This window comes from Arvicola amphibius, chromosome 5 (assembly GCF_903992535.2).
Source record: "Arvicola amphibius chromosome 5, mArvAmp1.2, whole genome shotgun sequence".
NCBI lineage: Eukaryota > Metazoa > Chordata > Mammalia > Rodentia > Cricetidae > Arvicola > Arvicola amphibius.
Window position 1 is genome coordinate 63,951,201 of NC_052051.1, and position 21,158 is coordinate 63,972,358.

Below are 21,158 nucleotides of genomic sequence, written 5' to 3' on the forward strand. Positions count from 1 at the left end.
TCTAAATAAAGGACAGATTTAATCACAAAGTAACTCATGAAACTTCTTCCATTTTTTTTTGTCTTCTTTACCCAGTAAAACATAATCATCCCAACATATCAATACTCAAAGAGATGGCTTTCCTTAGAATCATACTATGCAAAAAGATTGTTTTGAGTGTTTATTTGTTTCAAAATATTGATGCATTTTGTTTCATTGACAGCGAATGAAAACTTCTAGATCATATCTCCATTATAAATATGCTAAGGATGAAGATGGTTCAAGGGTTCTCATGTGCAGTAAACCAAAATCTATTGTAGAAAACAAAAAATTAAAATTGGAATTTTTCAGTTAAAAGGAAAATTGTGACTCTCTGTGGATTACATCTTCATAATTTATGTTGCTAAGAGGAGAATGATAAAATGGAATGTTTTTATTAGTGCAGTATCCTCAAAGTTTATTTGTGACTTTTAAAAAATGAAGAAATTATAAAAGAATGTTATCATTTTATTGTGAAATTTCCATATATTGAAGGGGTTCTCTTTTATCTTACACACTGCTTATATTATAATAACCAAAGACCAAGTGTGATTAAAGAGAAAATATTTTCTACTACATTAACTTTGAATTCAATCCTTAAATGTTATGCTTTTCATGAACAACTTTTAAACTTGACTTTTTTTTTAAGAAAAACATCTTCATACTTATAGGATGAGAATAAGGGGTTTGGGTTTAAGCACAGACCCAGTGCCTGATCCTGGCTGCATTAAGAAAAATTTCTGGTCCTTCATTTTTCTGTTTCCAAAGTGTATCAACCCAATGATTAATTATCAGAGTTTCTACAGTTCTAGCAATAAATTTTGCAACTTTTTTTGGTTTTTCGAGACAGGGTTTCTCTGCAGCTTTAGAGACTGTCCTGGAGCTAGCTCTTGTAGACCAGGCTGGTCTCGAACTCCCAGAGATCTGCCTGCCTCTGCCTCCCGAGTACTGGGATTAAAGGCGTGCACCACCACCGCCTGGCTTAAATTTTGCAACTTTTATGTGAAATAAATGTCCATATTAGGTTGCAGTGGGATTACATAAACACACACACACACAAAAAAAAATTAGATTTTATTTATTTATTTATTTATTTATTTTTCCGGAGGACGAGCGTGAACAAATTTAGATTTTGAGGGACAGAAGAATTCTATAAATCCACTGAATTGGGTTCAAGAAATATGTTAAACAAGTAAAATTAGTGTTGATTGAGGTTTCTGGCCCACCCAGCCCCACAGTTGTTCAGTCCCATAGAAACACACAGAGGTCTACATTAATTATTAACTCGTTGGCCTGTTAGCTCAGGCTTCTTATTAACTAATTCTTATATCTTAAATTAGCCCATTATTCTTGACTATGTTAGCCATGTGGCTTGATACAATTTTCAGTGAAGCAGTCACATCTTGCTTTCTCTGTGTCTGGATGATGACTGCAGACTGAGTTTTTCTGTTCCCAGAATTTTCCTATTCTCATTGCCCTGCCTCTACTTCCTACCTGGCTACTGGTCAATCATCATTTTATTAAGCAAGTACAAGAAACAACTCTTTACAGGGTAAAACCATTGTCCCGCAGCACTTCCCTTTTCTTTTTTGTTCAAAACAAGAATTCTGAATCAAATCTCCCTTGTTTATCTTTCTTCTTGACCATTATCCATACAACTTGTAACCAACACTCTAAGCAAAGAAAACATTCATAATCCATTTTTTTTTGCAGTATGGGCATAGGTTTTCCTGGCTATTTCCTGCTGATTGGGTTGTTGATAATCTTACAAGGACCTAAAGAAAATTTAGAATTACAGTCAAGTCCTGACTGGAAAACTCTGTGAGGCTTGATTATCTCAGCTAGCAATCTTGAAACTTGTCTGGGTGTAGAACTCAAAGGAAACTTCAACAGAGGTCTTCTGAAATGGCAGATCATCTGGACCATCTGCTCCTACTGGAAATTCTTCAGGGGTATTCCTTTATCAAAACTGTTTTTTTCTTAGCCCAGAATAAAGCCATAGCTTCCCATTTCCAGTGGAAACAAAAGAAAAACCACTTCTCCAAAGAAACATACTTTTTGAATTAAATTTGGAAGTCAAGGCATTTTCAAAATAAATGTCAGATTAATCCAGGAGCATCTATAATCAAATAACTCTTAGCAGCTTTTGCTCCATTCTCCACCTTCAAATAATTCAAAGACAACAAATAACATACAGTATCCAGACTGTGTATTTTTCATCTTTATGTGTCTTTATTTTAAACTCTATTTCTTTTATTTTTATTTTTAAGTTTTGATTTTTGGGACAGATTTCTCTGTGTATCTTTGGCTGTCCTGGAACTCACTCTGTAGATCAGGCTGTCCTTGAGCTAACAGTGATCAGCCTGCCTCTGCCTCCCAAGTACTGGGATTAAAGGTGTGCACCACCATACCTTGAACACACAGAGATTCACCTACCTCTGCCTTCAAAGTGTTGGGATTAAAGGTGTGTACCACCACATCTGACTACTCTTTCTTTTTATTTGAAGGACTTTATCCTTTTACTTCTCTCTCCCAAGCCTACATATATTTTTAAACACACTGTAAACCATTTAGAAGTTTTCTTCATCTGAATCTATCTTTCTGTATCTTTACTCTCTTTTTCTGACCACATGAGTCTTTATTTTGCTAAATGATATGGCTAGAATTAAAGCCATGACTTTGACGACTTCATCCAGCCCATTCCTTAGCTTTCTGAGAGTCTAGCTTTAGGGCAGAGGTATTGGCCAGAGCCATGTTTATTGCCACAACTCTATGGAGTTTCAAGGTCCCTGATACCACCATGAATCATGCTGTTGGCTATTCATAAATACCATTTAAGTGTTTGGTGGCAGAACCTCTTAAAAGAGCTACAAAGTTTTCCAGCTAAAGCTGAGTCAAAAAGCCTCTCTTAAATGAGAAGCACTTGTTTCTAGCAAAGAGAGCAAACCAGAGAAATTGATGCTACCTGGAAGCCATGCTGAGCTGTTTACTTTTTTGTCTAGAATTATTTCTCCAAATCTCTCAGGTTTTAAGTGGATTTAGCTGTCCTTGTTGATGCCATTAATATGTTTTAGGAGGAAATAATCATTGTTATTGGAACACTCCTAAAATGGGTTATTCTTTAACATTAACTCATGGTAATTTTTGTAAGTATTTAAGGCAACTCTACAAGATTTTTCATCTTTTTTGGAAGAAAACCCTCTTGATTCTGCACAACATATTTCTGCTGAGAGAAATCATTTAACTACCAATCAAATTCTAACTTTTAGTGGCTTGTGCTGATGAATTTTAATTTTGTCATTCACTTTACCACTTTTTTTTAACTAGAACAGTAGTTTTAAGAGAAAGAATAGTACCAAGTCCCTCTTATTCATTCTAAGTATTAAGATTTGTGGGAGATTGAATTTTATATGAATTGTCCTACTGACCAATCTGATTAACTAATGATAAAGATCAAGCAGTAAGCAGAAGTGCTTGGAGGATCCAGAAACAGCCTGATGATGACTGAAGTCATTGATTCTTTTTCTTTCTTTCTTTTTTTTTTTCATTTTTTTTATTCAAGATTTCCATCTCCTCCCCCTTCCCTCCCCTCCCTTCCACCCATACGCCCAATCCACCCCTCTCCAAAGACAAAGAGCCATCAGGGTTCCCTTCACTATGCTAAGTCCAAGGTCCTCCCAGCTCCCATCTTTTTTTTTTTATTAAAAATTTCTGCCTCCTCCCCACCTTCCATTTACCACCGTCCCTCCTCCACTCCCCCTCCCTCTCCTGTCCAGAGATCAGTAAGGGTTCCCTGCCCTGTGGGAAGTCCAAGTTCCTCCTCCCTCCATCCAGGTCTAGGAAGGTGAGCATCCAAACAGGCCAGGCCCCACCAAAGCCAGTATGCATAGTAGGATCCAAATCCAGTGTCATTGTCCTTGGCTTCTCAGCAGCCCTCATTGTCCGCCGTGTTCAGGGAGACCGGTTTTATCTCATGCTTTTTCAGTCCCAGTCCAGCTGGGCTTGGTAAGCTCCAAATAGATCAGCCCCACCATCTCAGTGGATGGGAGCACTCCTAGCAGTCCAGACTTCCTTGCTCATGTTTTCCCTCCTTCTGTTCCTCATTTGGACCTTGGGCGCTCAGTCTGGTGCACCAATGTGTGACTCTGTCTCTATCTCCATCCATCGCCAGATGAAGGTTCCCTCACGGTCCTGACTTTCTTTCTCATGTTCTCCCTCCTTCTGCTCCTCATCAGGACCTTGGGAGTTCAGTCTGGTGCTCCAATGTGGGGTTCTGTCTCTATCTCCATCCATCGCCAGATGAAGGTTCTATGGTGATATGCAAGATAATCATCAATATGGTTATAGGATCTGGCCTTTTCCGACTCCCTCTCCTCAGCTGCCCACAGAACTAGCTGGGGGCATCTCCCTGGATACCTGGGAACCCCTCTAGAGTCAAATCTCTTGACAACCCTAAAATGGCTCCCTTAATTAAGATATATGCTTCCGTGCTCCCATATCCACCCTCCCTATATCCCAAGCATCCCATTCCCCCAAGCTCTCCCCATCCTCCCCTTCACACTTTTCTTTCCCCATCTCTCCTTGCCCACAGCCCACCCCACCCTCAAGTTCCAATTTTTGCACAGCAAACTTGTCTACTTCCAAAATCCAGGAGGATAACTATATGTTTTTATTTCTTTTCACCTTCTTATTGTATTCTCAAGGATCACGAATTATAGGCTCGATGTCCTTTATTTATGGCAAAACACCGATTATGAGTGAGTACATCCCATGTTCGTCTTTTTGGGTCTGGGTTACCTCACTCAGAATACTGTTTTCTATTTCCATCCATGTGCATGCAAAATTCAAGATATCATTTTTTTTTTTACCGCTGAGTAGTATTCTAATATGTATATATTCCACAGTTTCTTCATCCATTCTTCCACTGAAGGGCATCTAGGTTGTTTCCAGGATCTGGCTATTACAAATAATGCTGCTATGAACATAGTTGAACAAATGCTTTTGTAATATGATAGGGCATCTCTTGGGTAAATTCCCAAGAGTAGAATTGCTGGGTCCTGGGGTAGGTTGATCCCGAATTTCCTGAGAAACCGCCACACTGCTTTCCAAAGTGGTTGCACAAGTGTGCATTCCCAACAGCAATGGATGAGTGTACCCCTTACTCCACAACCTCTCCAGCAAAGGCTATCATTGGTGTTTTTGATTTTAGCCAATCTGACATGTGTAAGATGGTATCTCAAAGTTGTTTTGATTTGTATTTCCCTGATAGCTAAGGAGGTTGAGCATGACCTTAAATGTCTTTTGGCCATTTGGACTTCTTCTGTTGAGAATTCTCTGTTCAGTTCAGAGCCCCAGTTTTGAAATGGGTTAATTAGCATTTTGAAGTCTAGTCTCTTGAGTTCCTTATATATTTTAGAGATCAGACCTTTGTTGCAGGGTTGGTGAAGATCTTTTCTCAGTCAGTAGGCTGCCTTTGTGTCTTAGTGACAGTGTCCTTTGCTTTACAGAAGCTGCTCAGCTTCAGGATGTCCCATTTATACAATGTTGCCCTTAATGTCTGTGCTGCAGGAGTTATACATAGGAAACAGTCTCCTGTGCCCATATGTTGTAGATTACTTTCCACTTTCTCTTCTATCAGACTCAGTGTGTTCCGATTAATATTGAGGTCTTTACTCCATTTGGACTTGAGTTTTGTGCATGGTGATAGATATGGATCTACCTTCATTCTTCTCCAGGTTGACATCCAGTTATGCCAGCACCATTTGTTGAAGATGCCCTCTTTCTTCCATTGTGTACTTTTGGCTCCTTTATCAAAAATCAGGTGTTCATGTGGCGGCCGCACTTACATTTCGCCATTACAAGATGGCGCCGAGGGCTAAAGTAAACAAGTATGTGGCGCGAACTTTTCGCGCCACATCTGCCTAGCAACAGGTTTCCACCAATCCTTTTCTGCCACGTCACCTAATCAGTAGACACGCCCCGTCCTCCTCTATATAAGCCGCCACCCAGCCCGGCTCGGAGCCCCCTGCTTCCAGCTCTCCCTCAACCAAGCAGCGCTTCATTAAAGTGTGATCAGAGAAGAATCCTGTGTCGGTGGTGATCTTTCCCTGCTGGTCAGGGCTCGCTCGCCGCAGCTGGTGCCGAAACCCGGGAACTTCGGCGGACACACACAGGGGGCCGAAGAGGATTCAGAACTCTACACACGAAGCGGTCGGCGCCGGTAAGTATCCTCAGGTATGCTTCTTGGAGGAATTAGTCCTTTGTGGTTTGCACTAGCAGTGGTTGTTTTTGCTGTAGTGGTTTATGCCTTTTGCATTTTTATCCGTTGTCATAGACCAGGAGAGGAGTGTCTCTGCTGCAACATCTAAAGCGAAAGTAAATCCGTGGCAGATAAGGCGATTTTTCTGCCCTTTTGTAAGCCTCTTGTAGAAAAGTGAGCAAAGATGGGCAACGATCAGTCTGTCTCCAGTGCATGCGATTTTGTAGAACCTATACAGCGGTTACTCCAGGAGAGAGGATTGAAAATCTCGAAATCCACCATAAAGGTGATTGCCGGGGATATTGATCGCATGGCGCCGTGGTTTGCGGTGTCTGGGGATCTAAATTTGCATTGCTGGAGAAAGCTAGGCAAAGATTTGGAGGTAGCAAAGGAACAGGGGCAATTAAAGAAGGGAACTTATCCTTTTTGGAGATTAGTACACTCCTGTTTGAAAGACGGAAAAAATGTAGAGGAGTTAAGAGAAGGAAGGAAAATGTTGGCAAGACACCAGGACAGCCTTTCAGAAGCAGGTTCAAAGACAGAGGAGGATATTGAAGAAAAGTGCACGGTAATAAGGAACAAAAAAGGGGAAAAGAAAGATATAAAAGAAAAAGAGGATCCTAAGATAAATAAACCTTCAGCACCTCCCCTGTATCCGGTGCTGGATGAATTCGCAGCCTTGCGGCTGGCTGAAGAGGAGCTGGTAGAGGCAGAGGAGGAGAGCTTAGAGGAGGAAGATGCACATTATGAGGAGGAGAGATATGGGCCAGTTCTAAAAGTGCCCACTAGAGAGTTTCCCCCTCCTTACGTGCAGCCCAGGAGTAGCTGCCATTTCATTGACAGGGGCACTCTTGCGCAGTTAGCTGTGCATTATCCACCTTCAGTGGTGGTATTTCCTGTTTTTGAGGATCAAAATCAACAAAGATATCATGAGCCAGTCCCTTATAAAGAGTTAAAAGATTTAGTGGAAGCGGCAAAGACTTATGGAGCTAATGCGCAGTATACCCGCACATTACTGACTCGGTTGACCACCAGAGCTATGACACCAACAGATTGGTGGGAAATTGCTAGAGCATGCCTTTCTACAGGTCAATATCTAGATTATAGATCTATAGTGGTAGAAGCTGCTCACACTCAGGCTCGAGTAAATGCGCAAACGCCAAATCGAACTCCCTGGAATGCAGACATGTTATTAGGGCAAGGGCAATGGACGGCTAATCAAACAGCCTATCCAGTGGAGGTTTATCAACAAATTAATGAAATCTATACAAGAGCATGGAAAATGATACCAAAAAGAGGTGAAGTAACGGGCAATCTTACGAAGATTATTCAAGGCCCTACTGAACCATTTTCGGAGTTTGTAGCTCGCATGATGGAAGCCGCAGGGAAGGTGTTTGGTGAAGCCAAAGAAGCCATGCCTTTGGTTCAGCAGCTAGTGTTTGAACAGGCTACTAAAGAATGTAAGAGAGCCATCATGCCGTGGAAAAATAAAGGACTGGATGCTTGGCTTAAGGCCTGCCGAGAGATAGGCGGCCCTCTAACTAATGCTGGTCTAGCGGCTGCTATGCTAGCAGTCTCCAGGGGGCAGGGAAGATCAGGTACCTGCTTTAATTGCGGGAAGCCGGGGCATATACGAAAAAATTGCCCCCAAGGCACACATAAAAAGAGCCAAGGTCAGAGACAGCCGGGCACATGCCCGCGGTGCAAAAAGGGAAAACACTGGGCGAATGAGTGTCGATCCGTAAAGGATATCAATGGACAGCCCATACCCAATGCAACATCAGCCATGTCAAAAAACGGGCAGAAGGGCCCACTACCCCAGGGCCCGAGAATTTATGGGGCAATTCAGGAGCCAAACATGAAACCACCCCAGTCATCAGAAGGGCCACCACAGGCTCCGCAGGGTTGGACCTCCGTGCCACCTCCGGATTGGTACTGACTCAGAGTATGGGTGTTCAAGCTATAGACACAGATATGTCAGGACCTCTAGAGGAAGGAACAGTGGGACTAGTTTTAGGAAGATCCTCCGGTACTCTTAGAGGGTTATTAGTGCTACCTGGAGTGATCGACCCTGACTACAAAGGCATTATTAAGGTAATGTGTCATTCTCCGTTTGGCATCATTTCGATTGCACCTGGAGATCGTATTGCACAATTGTTAATTCTTCGATCAGACCATGAAAAATTTCCCGCTTATGAGAAAGAGAGGGGCAAGCGAGGGTTCGGCTCCTCTGGGGTTGAGCTAGCATGCTTGTCTATAGGACTTGATGATCGCCCCATGTGTACCCTAGAAATAGAAGGAAAGCTCTTTACGGGCCTGTTGGATACCGGAGCGGACAGAAGTGTGATGCGTAAACAGGATTGGCCGAAGAGGTGGCCGTTACAGACGGCTGCACAAACCTTACAGGGTCTAGGATATCAAAATACTCCAGATATGAGTGCTAAGCAATTGCATTGGAGGATGGAACACAGTCAAGGCACTTTTCAGCCTTTTGTCATAGACCTCCCTTTAAATTTATGGGGAAGGGATGTACAACAACAATTAAAATTGATAATTACCAATGATTATTCTCAAGTGAGTAAAGATGTCATGAAGGCACAAGGCTTTGTACCAGGAAAAGGGCTGGGGGCTCGCCTTCAAGGACGAAGTGACCCCGTGTTGCCCACTCCCAAATCTGATCGGAAGGGCTTGGGTTTTTCCTAGGGGCCACTGATGATGCGTTATGCATCCCCTGGGGCACAGATACACCCGTTTGGGTGCCTCAGTGGCCCCTGTCTATGGAAAAGCTCCAGGCCGCACACATATTAGTTAAAGAACAACTTCAGCTTGGTCATATTGAACCTTCTGTGTCTCCTTGGAATTCCCCTATTTTCATCATAAAAAAGAAGTCAGGAAAATGGAGGCTGCTGCATGACCTTAGAGCAGTTAATGCACAAATGCAACTCATGAGATCTGTCCAAAGAGGGTTGCCTCTTTTAAGTGCTTTACCAAGAGATTGGCCTGTTTTTGCCATAGATGTTAAGGATTGCTTCTTTTCTATACCCTTGCATGTTTTAGATAAACATCGTTTTGCATTTACTGTTCCCTCTATAAATCATGAACAGCCTGATGAACGCTATCAATGGAAGGTCTTACCACAGGGTATGGCCAACAGTCCCACCATGTGCCAGCTATACGTGGATCAGGCGTTACAACCAGTGAGACGTAGTTTTCCCAAAGTTAGGCTGATCCATTACATGGATGATATCCTATTGGCAGCAAAACAAGAGCATATGCTAGAACGGGCATTAGTTGCCCTGGAGGCATCCTTAAAACAAAAGGGGCTAATTATTGCCGCCGATAAGATTCAAAAGACAAGTATTATAAAGTTTTTAGGAGCCCGTGTTACCCCAAAACAGATTTTTCCACAAAAAATTTGCATTCGCACATCACATTTACGCACTTTAAATGATTTTCAAAAGTTGCTCGGAGATATAAATTGGCTGAGAGGATATCTCCCCATTACCTGTGAAGCTTTGCAGCCGTTGTTCTCAATATTAGAAGGAAATCCTGATGTAACGTCACCTAGAGAGCTTACACCAAAAGGAAAAGAAGCATTAAAGATAGTGGAAAAGGCCATAGAACAAGCGCAGGTTCTTCGGTTTGATCCAGAACAACCATTATTGCTTTGCATTCTGCGCACTGTTGGTCATCCTACTGGAGTATTGTGGCAGACAGGCCCGATTTGGTGGATACATGGTCATACACTTGGTTCGCGCACGTTAAGCTATTATCCTGATTTAGTGGCACAACAGGCATTATTGGGAGTGAAGTTCAGCTTGACCACCTTTGGCAAAATGCCAGAGAAGTAATAATTGCCCTATACCAAAGATCAAATTGAGGTTTTGACAGGGACTACTGATGATTGGGCCGTATTGATTTCCTCATATTCAGGCGTTATTGATAATCATTATCCGTCTGATAAATTGCTGTCCTTTATGGCACAGAATGTTGTATATTTTCCAAAGATTACCAGTGCTTCTCCTTTGAATAATGGCTTGACTATTTTTACTGATGGGTCCAAAACTGGAATTGGAGCTATATGGTATATGGCTCCCGCCTGTTACTCTGAAATTTCGCTCTGGAGCACCCCAAGTCGTGGAGTGTCAAGTAGTGTTGAGGTCTTTAAGGCCTTTCCCCATCAGCCTTTTAATTTGTATTCTGATTCATGCTATGTAGTTAATGCTGTAAAACATCTGGAAGTGGCTGCATATGTTAAACCTAGTAGCATGGTTGCATCTTTGTTATTACAAATTCAGAGTTGTATAGTTCAACGTGCTAAACCATTTTTTATCGGTCATATTAGAGCTCATTCCGGTCTTCCTGGACCTATGACTGAAGCTAATGATATGGTTGATAGGGCTACCAGGGAAATGGCTTTAGTTGCCCTGGATCCTATGCAATCGGCTGAACAATTTCATAGAAAGTTTCATGTGCCTGCAAATACCCTTCGCCTTAAGTTTAATATTACTCGTGACCAAGCGCGTGAGATAGTTAAACAATGTTCCTCCTGTGTGATCTTTCATCATCCGCCTCATATTGGGGTTAATCCACGTGGGTTAAAGCCACTTACCCTTTGGCAGATGGATGTTACTCATGTTTCAGAATTTGGCAAACAAAAATATTTGCATGTTTCTGTGGACACTTGTTCAGGTGTTATACATGCCACCCCGTTATGTGGTGAAAAGGTCCTTAACGTAAAGACCCATTGCCTAGAAGCCTGGGCTGCTTGGGGCAAGCCTTATTCTTTAAAAACGGATAATGGCCCGGCATATGCCTCTAAAAGTTTTCAACAGTTCTGCTCTATTTTTGAAATTAATCATACTACTGGTTTGCCCTATAATCCACAAGGACAAGGCATCGTGGAAAGGGCTAACCGCACCATTAAGGAATTGCTTCAAAAACAAAAAGGGGGAATAGCCGAGGGCGCATCCCCGCGAGATAGAATATCTCTCGCTCTCTTTACATTTAATTTTTTGACCTTGGATTCCAATGGCTGTTCAGCCGCGGAAAGACAATATGGACCACAGACACAGAAATACAGAATTAGTAAAATGGAAGGATGTAATTGATAACAAATGGTATGGACCGGACCCTGTGATACAGAGGTCCAGGGGAGCTGTTTGTGTCTTTCCTCAGAATCGGCCAGATCCGGTGTGGATCCCTACCAGACTGACAAGGATCGTGACAACACTGGAACAGCCTGACGAAGAGCAAGGAGATGTTGCTGCTCCTGATCCTGTTGGTGAACCTGCCGGTTCCAGTTGAATCTGAAGAATCTTATTTCTGGGCTGTGGCCCGTACATGGCCCATTCCAATTCCTGTTCACAATGAGTCCACAATATTGCCACAATTTTTTGTGATAGTTGCCAATTGAACTTAGTTTGCAAAAAGGTGGATGCACAGGAACAAAAATTTAATCAAACTGTAGTGCCCCTAGCAGGAACTTATGTTTTACCACAAATCAGAGCACTTCTATCTCAGACTGCATCTTGCTAGATGCCATGAATCTTACTGTAGCTAGAGATCCATTTTTAGAAGATACCCCCAATTTTTTGAGAAAGGCCATTAGCGTAGCCCTGCCTCAGGTTAGATCTGGAGCTAAATCTGGATCTGGCTCCTATTCCGGTTCCAATGATACTGTTAATGTTACCACTTATGGGATAAGTTGCAACCTTACAACGCCCAATTGGGTACAGGTTAGCAAGGTTAATAATAGTGATTCACAGGTTGGCAATAGTAATCATACTAGTAATAATATTTTTTCTTGGTCTGTCCCTAGATGCTCTGGTAATGATTTGAGCTATCCCCCTGAATTTGTGGATTGCAGAGGACGATATGATAAGTTTTACAATAATTCTGGATGGGTTCTTAGGAATCTTAACCATTTTAAGGTTAAAAGAAAACTTATGATAAAGGTTGGATCACCCTTTACACCATGGATACTTATGAATTCCAGAGGAGCTATAACTGAGTTGTCTCCATTTGCTACATTTGTTCGCTCTGGAATAATTATGTTAAATAATTATACAGGGATTATGAATCACACTTCTAAGAAATTAATATAACTAGTGTAGAGAAAAAACATAATACTAACTCTACGGCAAACCAGAGTTTGCCTGGATCCTCCATTTGTCTGGCTTTTGTTTAATACTACAGGGAGTTCAATAATACTGCAGTTGATTGCAAGAAGGATAATTGCTCTCTGTCACATGTTGGAATTTCTACCATTCAGGTGCGATTGTTATGCGCATCCCTACCTTTGTGTTTTTGCCTGTAAAAGCCAATCCTAAGAACTTCCCATTAGCCACCCTGGTTCGCCGGAAAAGGGATTTTGGTATTACAGCAACTATTGTGACGGCTATTGCAGTGTCTGCTGCTGCGGCTGTTACTGCAGGAGTAGCTATGGCCAATCAAGTTCAGACAGTTACTATTATCAATTCCGTGGTACAAAAAACCTCGGACGCTATGTATATACAAGAAAAGATTAACCATCAATTAATGTCAGGTATTTTATTGTTAAATAAGAGAGTTGATTTGGTGGAAAGAAATATGTTAAAAATGTTTGATATAGTTACCTTTGGTTGTGTAGATCGTACTAAGCACTTGTGTGTTACCCCCTATACTGCTACCCTTAATGAATCCCGAGCGATTTCTCAATATCTAAATGGCAATTGGACAAGGGAATTGGAACAATTGCAAGCCAATTTTAGTTTGAAGATTTTGGCTTTGAATCAAACCCAGGTGACTATGGTTTCGCTGGGGGAATTTACAGATTGGCTGGTAGATACCTTTTCATATATTAAGGAATGGGCAGGGATTGGCGTGCTAGGATTAATATTAACTTCAGGAGTGATATTGGCGTTGTTTCTGATTCTAAGGCTGATTCGGGTAAGGAAACGGGAAAAGGTGGCCATTGCACGTGCCCTCGCAGCCTTGGAGGCCGGTAACTCCCCCCAAGCTTGGATCAGCATCTTACAGGACTCCTGACCCTGATCCCTGCTTTTGCACCCGAAGGCCATTGAGCCATTGCACTCGGAAAGAGGGATCGATGAGGTTCCCCTGAATCTGGGGATGTGTTGTCCTGAACAGGAGGTTTTGCACCTAAGAGTGCACTGAGTAGATCCACTCAGGAGATCATGACCTTATGCATATGGGTAGTCCCGCTTATTTTTCCCATCCCTGAGAAAAACGGGACATGTCTACATTTTCAGGGTAAGGTCCTCTGACCTCAGCCTTGACTGTCTTTTAAATGTCATAAAATTAAAAGGGGGGAACTGTGGCGGCCGCACTTACATTTCGCCATTACAAGATGGCTCCGAGGGCTAAAGTAAACAAGTATGTGGCGCAAACTTTTCGCGCCACATCTGCCTAGCAACAGGTTTCCACCAATCCTTTTCTGCCACGTCACCTAATCAGTAGACACGCCCCGTCCTCCTCTATATAAGCCGCCACCCAGCCCGGCTCGGAGCCCCTGCTTCCAGCTCTCCCTCAACCAAGCAGCGCTTCATTAAAGTGTGATCAGAGAAGAATCCTGTGTCGGTGGTGATCTTTCCCTGCTGGTCAGGGCTCGCTCGCCGCATGTTCATAGGTTTGGGGGTTAAGATCCGGGTCTTCTATTTGATTCCATTGGTCGACTTCTCTGTTTTCATGCCAATACCAAGCTGTTTTCAATACTGTAGCTCTATAATAGAGTTTGAAGTCAGGGATGGTAATGCCTCCAGAAGTTCCTTTATTGTATAAGATTGTTTTGGCTATCCTGGGTTTTTTGTTTTTCCATATAAAGTTGATTATTGTCCTCTCAAGATCTGTGAAGGATTTTGTTGGGACCTTGATGGGGATTGCATTGAATCTATAGATTGCTTTTGGTAGAATTGCCATTTTTACTATGTTGAGCCTCCCAATTGATTCTTATTGTATTACAGTTTCCCTTGGCCATCAAGGGAAGTATGTTCTATTCCTGAGTTAAGTGAGATGACCACAATTCCTTGGATTGTTAGATAATATTACCAACTCATTCACTCTATGTGAAAAAAGCAAAATAATAAAACTGTAGTCAGATATTAAAACCTAGATATATTTATCATGTAGAAAATTGTCATATTTATATTTTATAAGAAAAATAGCTTAAAAATTGATGTCCAATATGTTATGATGTGTTAAAAATACCTTGACTAGAGTTAAAAGTCTCCATGTTTACCATGGAGACTTTTCTTTAGCTTTAAATTAACAGAAAGACTTTAAAGTGAACTGAGATAAACAACTAAGGTTTTAAAATTCTATTTAACTTCAGAAAACAAATGGTCTATGCTCTTTTAAGCTATAAATGTCTTTTTGTAAATCATTAAATTTTTAGAGGAAGACTATGAGGGCAACAAAATTGTGCTATTATAAAAGATGTATATACAAAAGACTTGTATATTTCAAAGTGCTACAGTTTATGTCTAAAATGACAATATACATTATATATTGCAACCTAACAGGAAAGAACACATACAAGTTTTAAAAGTGTTCTTTTTCCCAATTCTGTATCTTAAACTACTCAAAATTATTTCTCTTCAACTTAAATATTTATTGATTTATATAAACCAATATTTTATTCATTAGATTCACAAAATTTCCATAAGGGATATCTATTAATATTCAGTGTTGTTTCTTCTGCAAAAAATGCTTATATCATTATGTTCCATATATGTATGTCCATTTTTACAATCAAAATAACATGAAAGTTTGTATAGTAATCACTCATAAGTATAATTTAGGCTTGCTGATTAACAAAACACATAACAATTTTACTTTGATATCAGTTGAACTTTTTGCAACTCCATCTCAATTGAAATTGTATAAAGAGGTGTCCTCTTTAATTTTCTAAATTCAATAAAAGAAATGTTTGTATTCCATAGAGGTAATAGTCACTGCGTTCAACTCATAACTGCTAATATCACATTCAGCTACAGAATACACTGAACTTCATTATAATGCTGTGCATTAGGGAATTATGTTCACATTATAGATTTTTGTTTATCTTTTTTTCTGTTCATATTTCATATTTTACAACAGATTGTCTCATAACTACAAAAATTTAAGCACTTTGATTTTATGCATTTAGTAAGAGATAAAACAACAGAAAGTTTCTCTTTAGTTTTATTGGTGAAGTGAATAATTTTGAAAGTTATTTAATATAATCAGTGGTGACATGAGATGCAGGATGCTTTACTTGTTTATCATTCTATTTCCACAGATTTACAATACTCATTGTCACTCTCAACAGAGAAAACTTCATGGGAATCTTATGGTAACTATTTCCAGGGTTCTCATTTGGGTCAGAACACACACAGGCAATTTTTACCCATGGGGCAAACTCAGGAAGTGAATATAGGTTGAGCTGAAGGAAAGTTTGTCTCCATACAACAAGATTATCTTCATAAGTACACATCAGACTGGAAGAAAATATGACCCAAAAGAAACCTGTGGACTTGATGAATCATCACTGTGATATTGTTCTGTAAGTTATTCTTTAAATATTTCTACTCATCTCCTTTTAACTAATGCTCACTTTGTTTTAGTTCTGCATTTTTCTTTACTTCTGTCATCTTTAAAGTAATGTTTTCTCAAAATCTCCTATTTAATATAAGAGTAGTATCCTGTTAACATCATACAAATATTTCATTTACCTTAAATAGATAAAATATTTTTAATCCAAAGAGTACATAGTAGATAAGATAACATTCAAAATAGAGTTGGGAGTAAAAATGAAGCAAGTTAGGTGATTATTGTGAAAATAAGTTTAAAATATTATGCCATCTATCATCTCCTAGGAGAAAAAGTCAGTCTCTCCAAAAGATGAGCCATCTAATTCATTCTAAAATTAGAAGGGTCAATCCTGAAGCCATATGCAACAACAAAAACGGTTCAGAAATTGAATTTATGTGCATTTGTGTATATATATTTGTACATACATGCATGCATACATACATACATACACCAAATACATAGTAATAAGGATCAAGGAAAAAGAGGCTAGTCACTTAAGGGGCAGCATGGGGACAGTATGTGGGGATAATATTTAATAGTGTTTTGAGGTAGAAAAGGGGTGGGGTAAAATGATGAATTCCTACCTTCAATTAAAAATGTTTTAATAGTAAAATACACATACAACAAAAAGCAAAACAAAACCAATAATAAGCAAAATGACACAACAGAGAAACAATCAATCTGCTAGCAAATCAAGCTATTAGAAACTACCACCCTTCATTTATCAGTGTCTGTCAAATATATCTCTTACATTGTGTAGTTATGACTACAACTATAAATATTTACAGAAATGTGAATACTGAGACTATTATAAAGTTTAGCATTTTGACAGAAGGGTAATCAAAATGGAAAAACATTGAACAATTGATCAGTTTTCTTCTGGACCATAAGAATATTCTGTTTGTTCTTGTTCATTATCTTTTATATTTATTACACGTAATCCAACATTAAATTTTATAGGAGAACTGTGACTAAGTTAGATGCAATAATTACAGAGATACTTAAATATATTTGTGTATTTCATTAGGTCTTTGAAAATCCTGATAGATCCTCAGCAAGAGAAGAGAATGGTGAAGTGGATGCTATGTTCCTGAAAAACAGTTTGAATGCTGAGTGTGTTCTTTCCATTTATGCATTTCACAGATGTTGTATAGGTATATCTCAAATTGGTAGTAAGTTTCAAGTATTTAAAATATAGTTAATTTAATGTATCTATATCTATAAGAACAGATGCATATGTGTTTTTATGTATCTATAAATGTGTTTGTGTACATAAAGTATATATGCACAAATATACAAATATATTCATATAAAATACACATGTACAAATATATATGAATTCATATGTATATTTTAAACAAAATGTTCGGATGAACATTGAAGGCATTGGTTTTTACAAACTATTTTGTTTCAAAGTACACTAGGAAATATGATTTATGAAACAACTCATGTATCATTGTATTCTGTATACAAGAAAGATGTAATAATTTCAGCATGTATATTATATACTATATATTCACAGCACAGTATTAAATTGAGTGTATAACTTTCTTTATGCTATTGTGATCTCTGGCAACACTTTTCCTAGCTTCTCAATAATCACGTGAAAACATAGCAGTCTGAATAATTTCCTTAAAACATTTCTTTTAATGCATAGCTGCTACTATGTATTAGAAAGTAGTTGTAACTTACATTTAAAAGTTTACATTAAAAGTGGCCTGATACAGTAGTGTCCTACATGTAAAATCCTAGAGGATGCAATTTATAAGACATTACTTAAGACTTGGATATACTTTGCAGCAGCTTTTCCAAGACAGTCTGATACAAATGAATGTTCTTTCTCAGTAATTCCCTTTATGAGTGCTGTCATGATTGTCAAAACTGAGCTCAACTTATCCAATACCAATAGACATGCTAACAGTGGATGGGAAAAGCCCAGACGTCCTCAATCCTATGCCAAGAACAATAACCAAGAACAACTAAGAAATTCTGGGAGTGGGAGAAGGATACCCCAGGGAAGAACACACCAATTGATTATCCAACCAAATGGTAAGCCCTGGAAATGTATTTACAAGAACCATTCTGTAGACAGAATAGTTTGTATATATAAACATTGAAAAAGGGGGAATGTGTTTTTTTAAACTACCTTTATTAAATGTAGATTGTCTTCTCATAAAATATAGTCTGAATACAGCTTTTCCCTGTACTTCTCAGTTTCTCTGTACCTCCTCTCTCGTCTGCATCCACCCTCTTTAGGTCTCTCACAGGTTTCTGAGAGATTACTATAAAACATAATGAAATAAAATATTATAAAACAAAACCATCATATCAATGTTGAACAAGACAAACCAACAGAAAAATCAAAGGACCCAAAGAGAAGGCTCAGGAATCAGACATGCACTCATTTATACCTTCAGGAGTCTCTTCAAAGCACTAAACCAAAAGCACTCCAGTTGTGCTTTGAGGTGAGTGATTGCTTTAAACTGAGAGTATAATGTCACGGTTGCCTAATGCTGACAGCAGAAGAAGTGTTTATGTAATATATTCTGTTCTTTAAAAAACAGATGATCATTAAATAAGTGATATGAGGAAATATGCTGATGATAGATTTATGATAGATGATTGTTATTCATTTGAGGAAGCTAGAATTTTTCAAAATCTAAGGGTTCTGAAGACTATTTATTGCTATTTAAGACCAATATTTTCTACTGGTAAGACTGAACTAATTGTGATTTTAAGAGTTCAAGTCAGGATACGTTTTGCCATGTTCCTTGTTTAATACATCTCTATAGGTATTTGAGTGGTGTTTTGTTAATCAGTTTTATTGAAGAAATAAATTCTTCAATATATTTTTACTAAGGATATCTGTGAACCCAGTTTGTATTTTTCAGTCTGGTATGAGTTTATGTCTTATAAGACTTTCTATTCTGTATGCTTTGTCACTGAGGTTTTTCCATCATTTATATTACAGTTTTAAGCAAAATTTTCATTTCTCAATGTCACAGAAACAATTCTATTGATGTCAAATGGAAGAGTATTGGGTGCTGCCAAAAATGGTGACATCCTAGGACACCAGTTGCACTGATATTCAATGGAACTCCCATCAGTTTCCAAATATAATCCTCATTGTTTTCAGTATGGAATGTTAAAATTGCTAGTGATGAATTTAGATATTTTTTAAAAAATAAAAAGACACATTTTTAGATTTTCATATTGTTGTCCTTCTTTCTCACTGCTCTTCTCTAGAGGAATTTCATAATAAAGCAGGTGTGTAACACTCACATATGATGCTTCTCTTCATGGGGTGTTGTTCTTGGCTCATTAGCTTACTTTGGGCAGCAGTGCTACTCATATTTGGCTTAGATTTCTCTTTACATTTATGCATCTCTATTCAGGTAAGTTTCAAAGTGAATGAAAAGTCTACACAAGAAATAGAATTTGTCATATGATTTGGTGAAAATCTTTGTTTCTTTGTAGGTCATTTCTGGGGAACAGTGAGCATAATGGATGGAGGCAATCAGACTTGGGTGTCAGAATTTCTACTTTTTGGGCTTTCCCAGTCACAGAGCGTCCAGGTTTTACTCTTTGTGATGTTCTTAATACTTTATCTCTTTATTATGTCTGGAAATATTATCATCATTGTCTTAATTACCACTGACCACCATCTCCATTCTCCCATGTACTTCTTGTTGGCCAATCTGTCCTTTGTTGATATGTGGCTTTCTTCAAACACAACTCCTAAGATGATATCAGACTTTCTCAGGGAAAACAAGACCATCTCCTTTGCTGGCTGCATGACCCAGGTCTTCTTCACTCATTGCATTCCTGCGGGAGAGATGGTGCTATTAGTGGCAATGGCTTATGACCGCTATGTGGCCATCTCTAAGCCACTCCATTACTTTACCATTATGAACCTGAGAAGATGCTCTGTACTGGTGTTGGTTTCATGGACTACTGGTTTTATTCATGCCATGAGTCACCTGGTAGTGATTGTGGAGTTGCCTTTTTGTGGCCCCAACGAAATAGATAGCTATTTCTGTGACACACCATTGCTGATTAAGCTAGCTTGCATGGATTCCCATGATTTGGGTATCCTAATGAATACTGGCTGTGGGATTGTGGCTGTAACCTGCTTCACTTTGTTGCTCATTTCCTACACATGTATCCTCATTACTGTTCACCAGAGCTCTAAATCTGGTGCATCCAAGGCTCTGTCCACGTGCAGTGCCCACATCACAGTGGTGATGATATTTTTTGTCCCCTGCATCTTCATCTATGTGTGGCCACTCAACTCCACCTGGTTTGACAAATTTCTTGCTGTATTTTACTCTGTTTTTACACCTCTCCTAAACCCAGCTATTTATACACTGAGAAATAAAGAGATGAAAAATGCTATGACAAGATTCATAAGCAAGTACACTGGTCCTAAGGGAAATTCCTAATATCTACATATGTAAACTGATTTTTTTCAAATAATGAGACAAACTGAGTGAAATAGATTTAAAATCAGGAAGTAAAATTTTGTTATAATTTGCCTATGTATATATAATTTAACATGTTAAAAAGAATATGACATTTTTGCTGACCTTCCATGAAAACATTGTGAATCCTTCATCTTAAATATAAAAATGAATGTTTTTTGTATACAGGAATGTCATTAAACTGTTCCATGTTATTAATAAAGTTTACCATAACGTTTATTGAACAAACTCATATGTTTAAATTTTTGTATACAATCTTTGTGTATTTTGTATGAGTATAATTCTATACACCATCACATCCCCAAATTGTTCAATGTCTTAGCCAATTAGCCATAGTCATCACCTGTGCTTTATATCAGTTCACTAATGTGTGGAAAGAAAAACTGAAGCAAAAGTTATTACTTCACAAAATTGTAGTGGACTATACTTTTTAAATTTTAAATCACCTGAATAAAACATAATAATAAAGCATAGCAATAAATTTTAATGAGATTTCTAAATTATCTCTATCTGAGACTAAAATTTCTTCATTACATTATTTATTATTTTATAATGTCCTGAAATATAATCTCCATGAATACTGTGTCCATATATTGCCTGATTAATTATTAATGCTATTGTACTTAATTCAGTGATCAATACACTTGGATATTTAGGAAACATATTTGTTAAGTACTTGTACAATTCTATTAATCAGCACAGCTACAGATGTCTCTTAAACATTTCAAAATTGCTTATAAATGAAGGGGTTCTAGGTGGCCCCAGTATGGTAAACATGGCTCTGACAGTTCTTGTTCTTTTCTCCAATTCCTTTTGCCTTTCTTTTT

The 21,158-nt window shown here is 38.8% G+C and overlaps 1 protein-coding gene across 1 annotated transcript; it reads left to right on the top strand.

Annotated features, from left to right (window-relative positions):
* Positions 1-19,350: 19,350 nt before the first annotated feature.
* Positions 19,351-20,292, top strand: LOC119814971 (olfactory receptor 4K3-like). The gene has a single exon (XM_038331082.1). It carries the CDS (start codon positions 19,354-19,356, stop codon positions 20,290-20,292), a length of 939 nt encoding a protein of 312 aa, XP_038187010.1. The 5' UTR covers positions 19,351-19,353.
* Positions 20,293-21,158: the final 866 nt, after the last annotated feature.

Coding starts and splice junctions, on each gene's coding strand:
- LOC119814971 (XM_038331082.1), top strand. CDS start 19,354: ATGGATGGAGGCAATCAGACTTGGGTGTCAGAATTTCTACTTTTTGGG.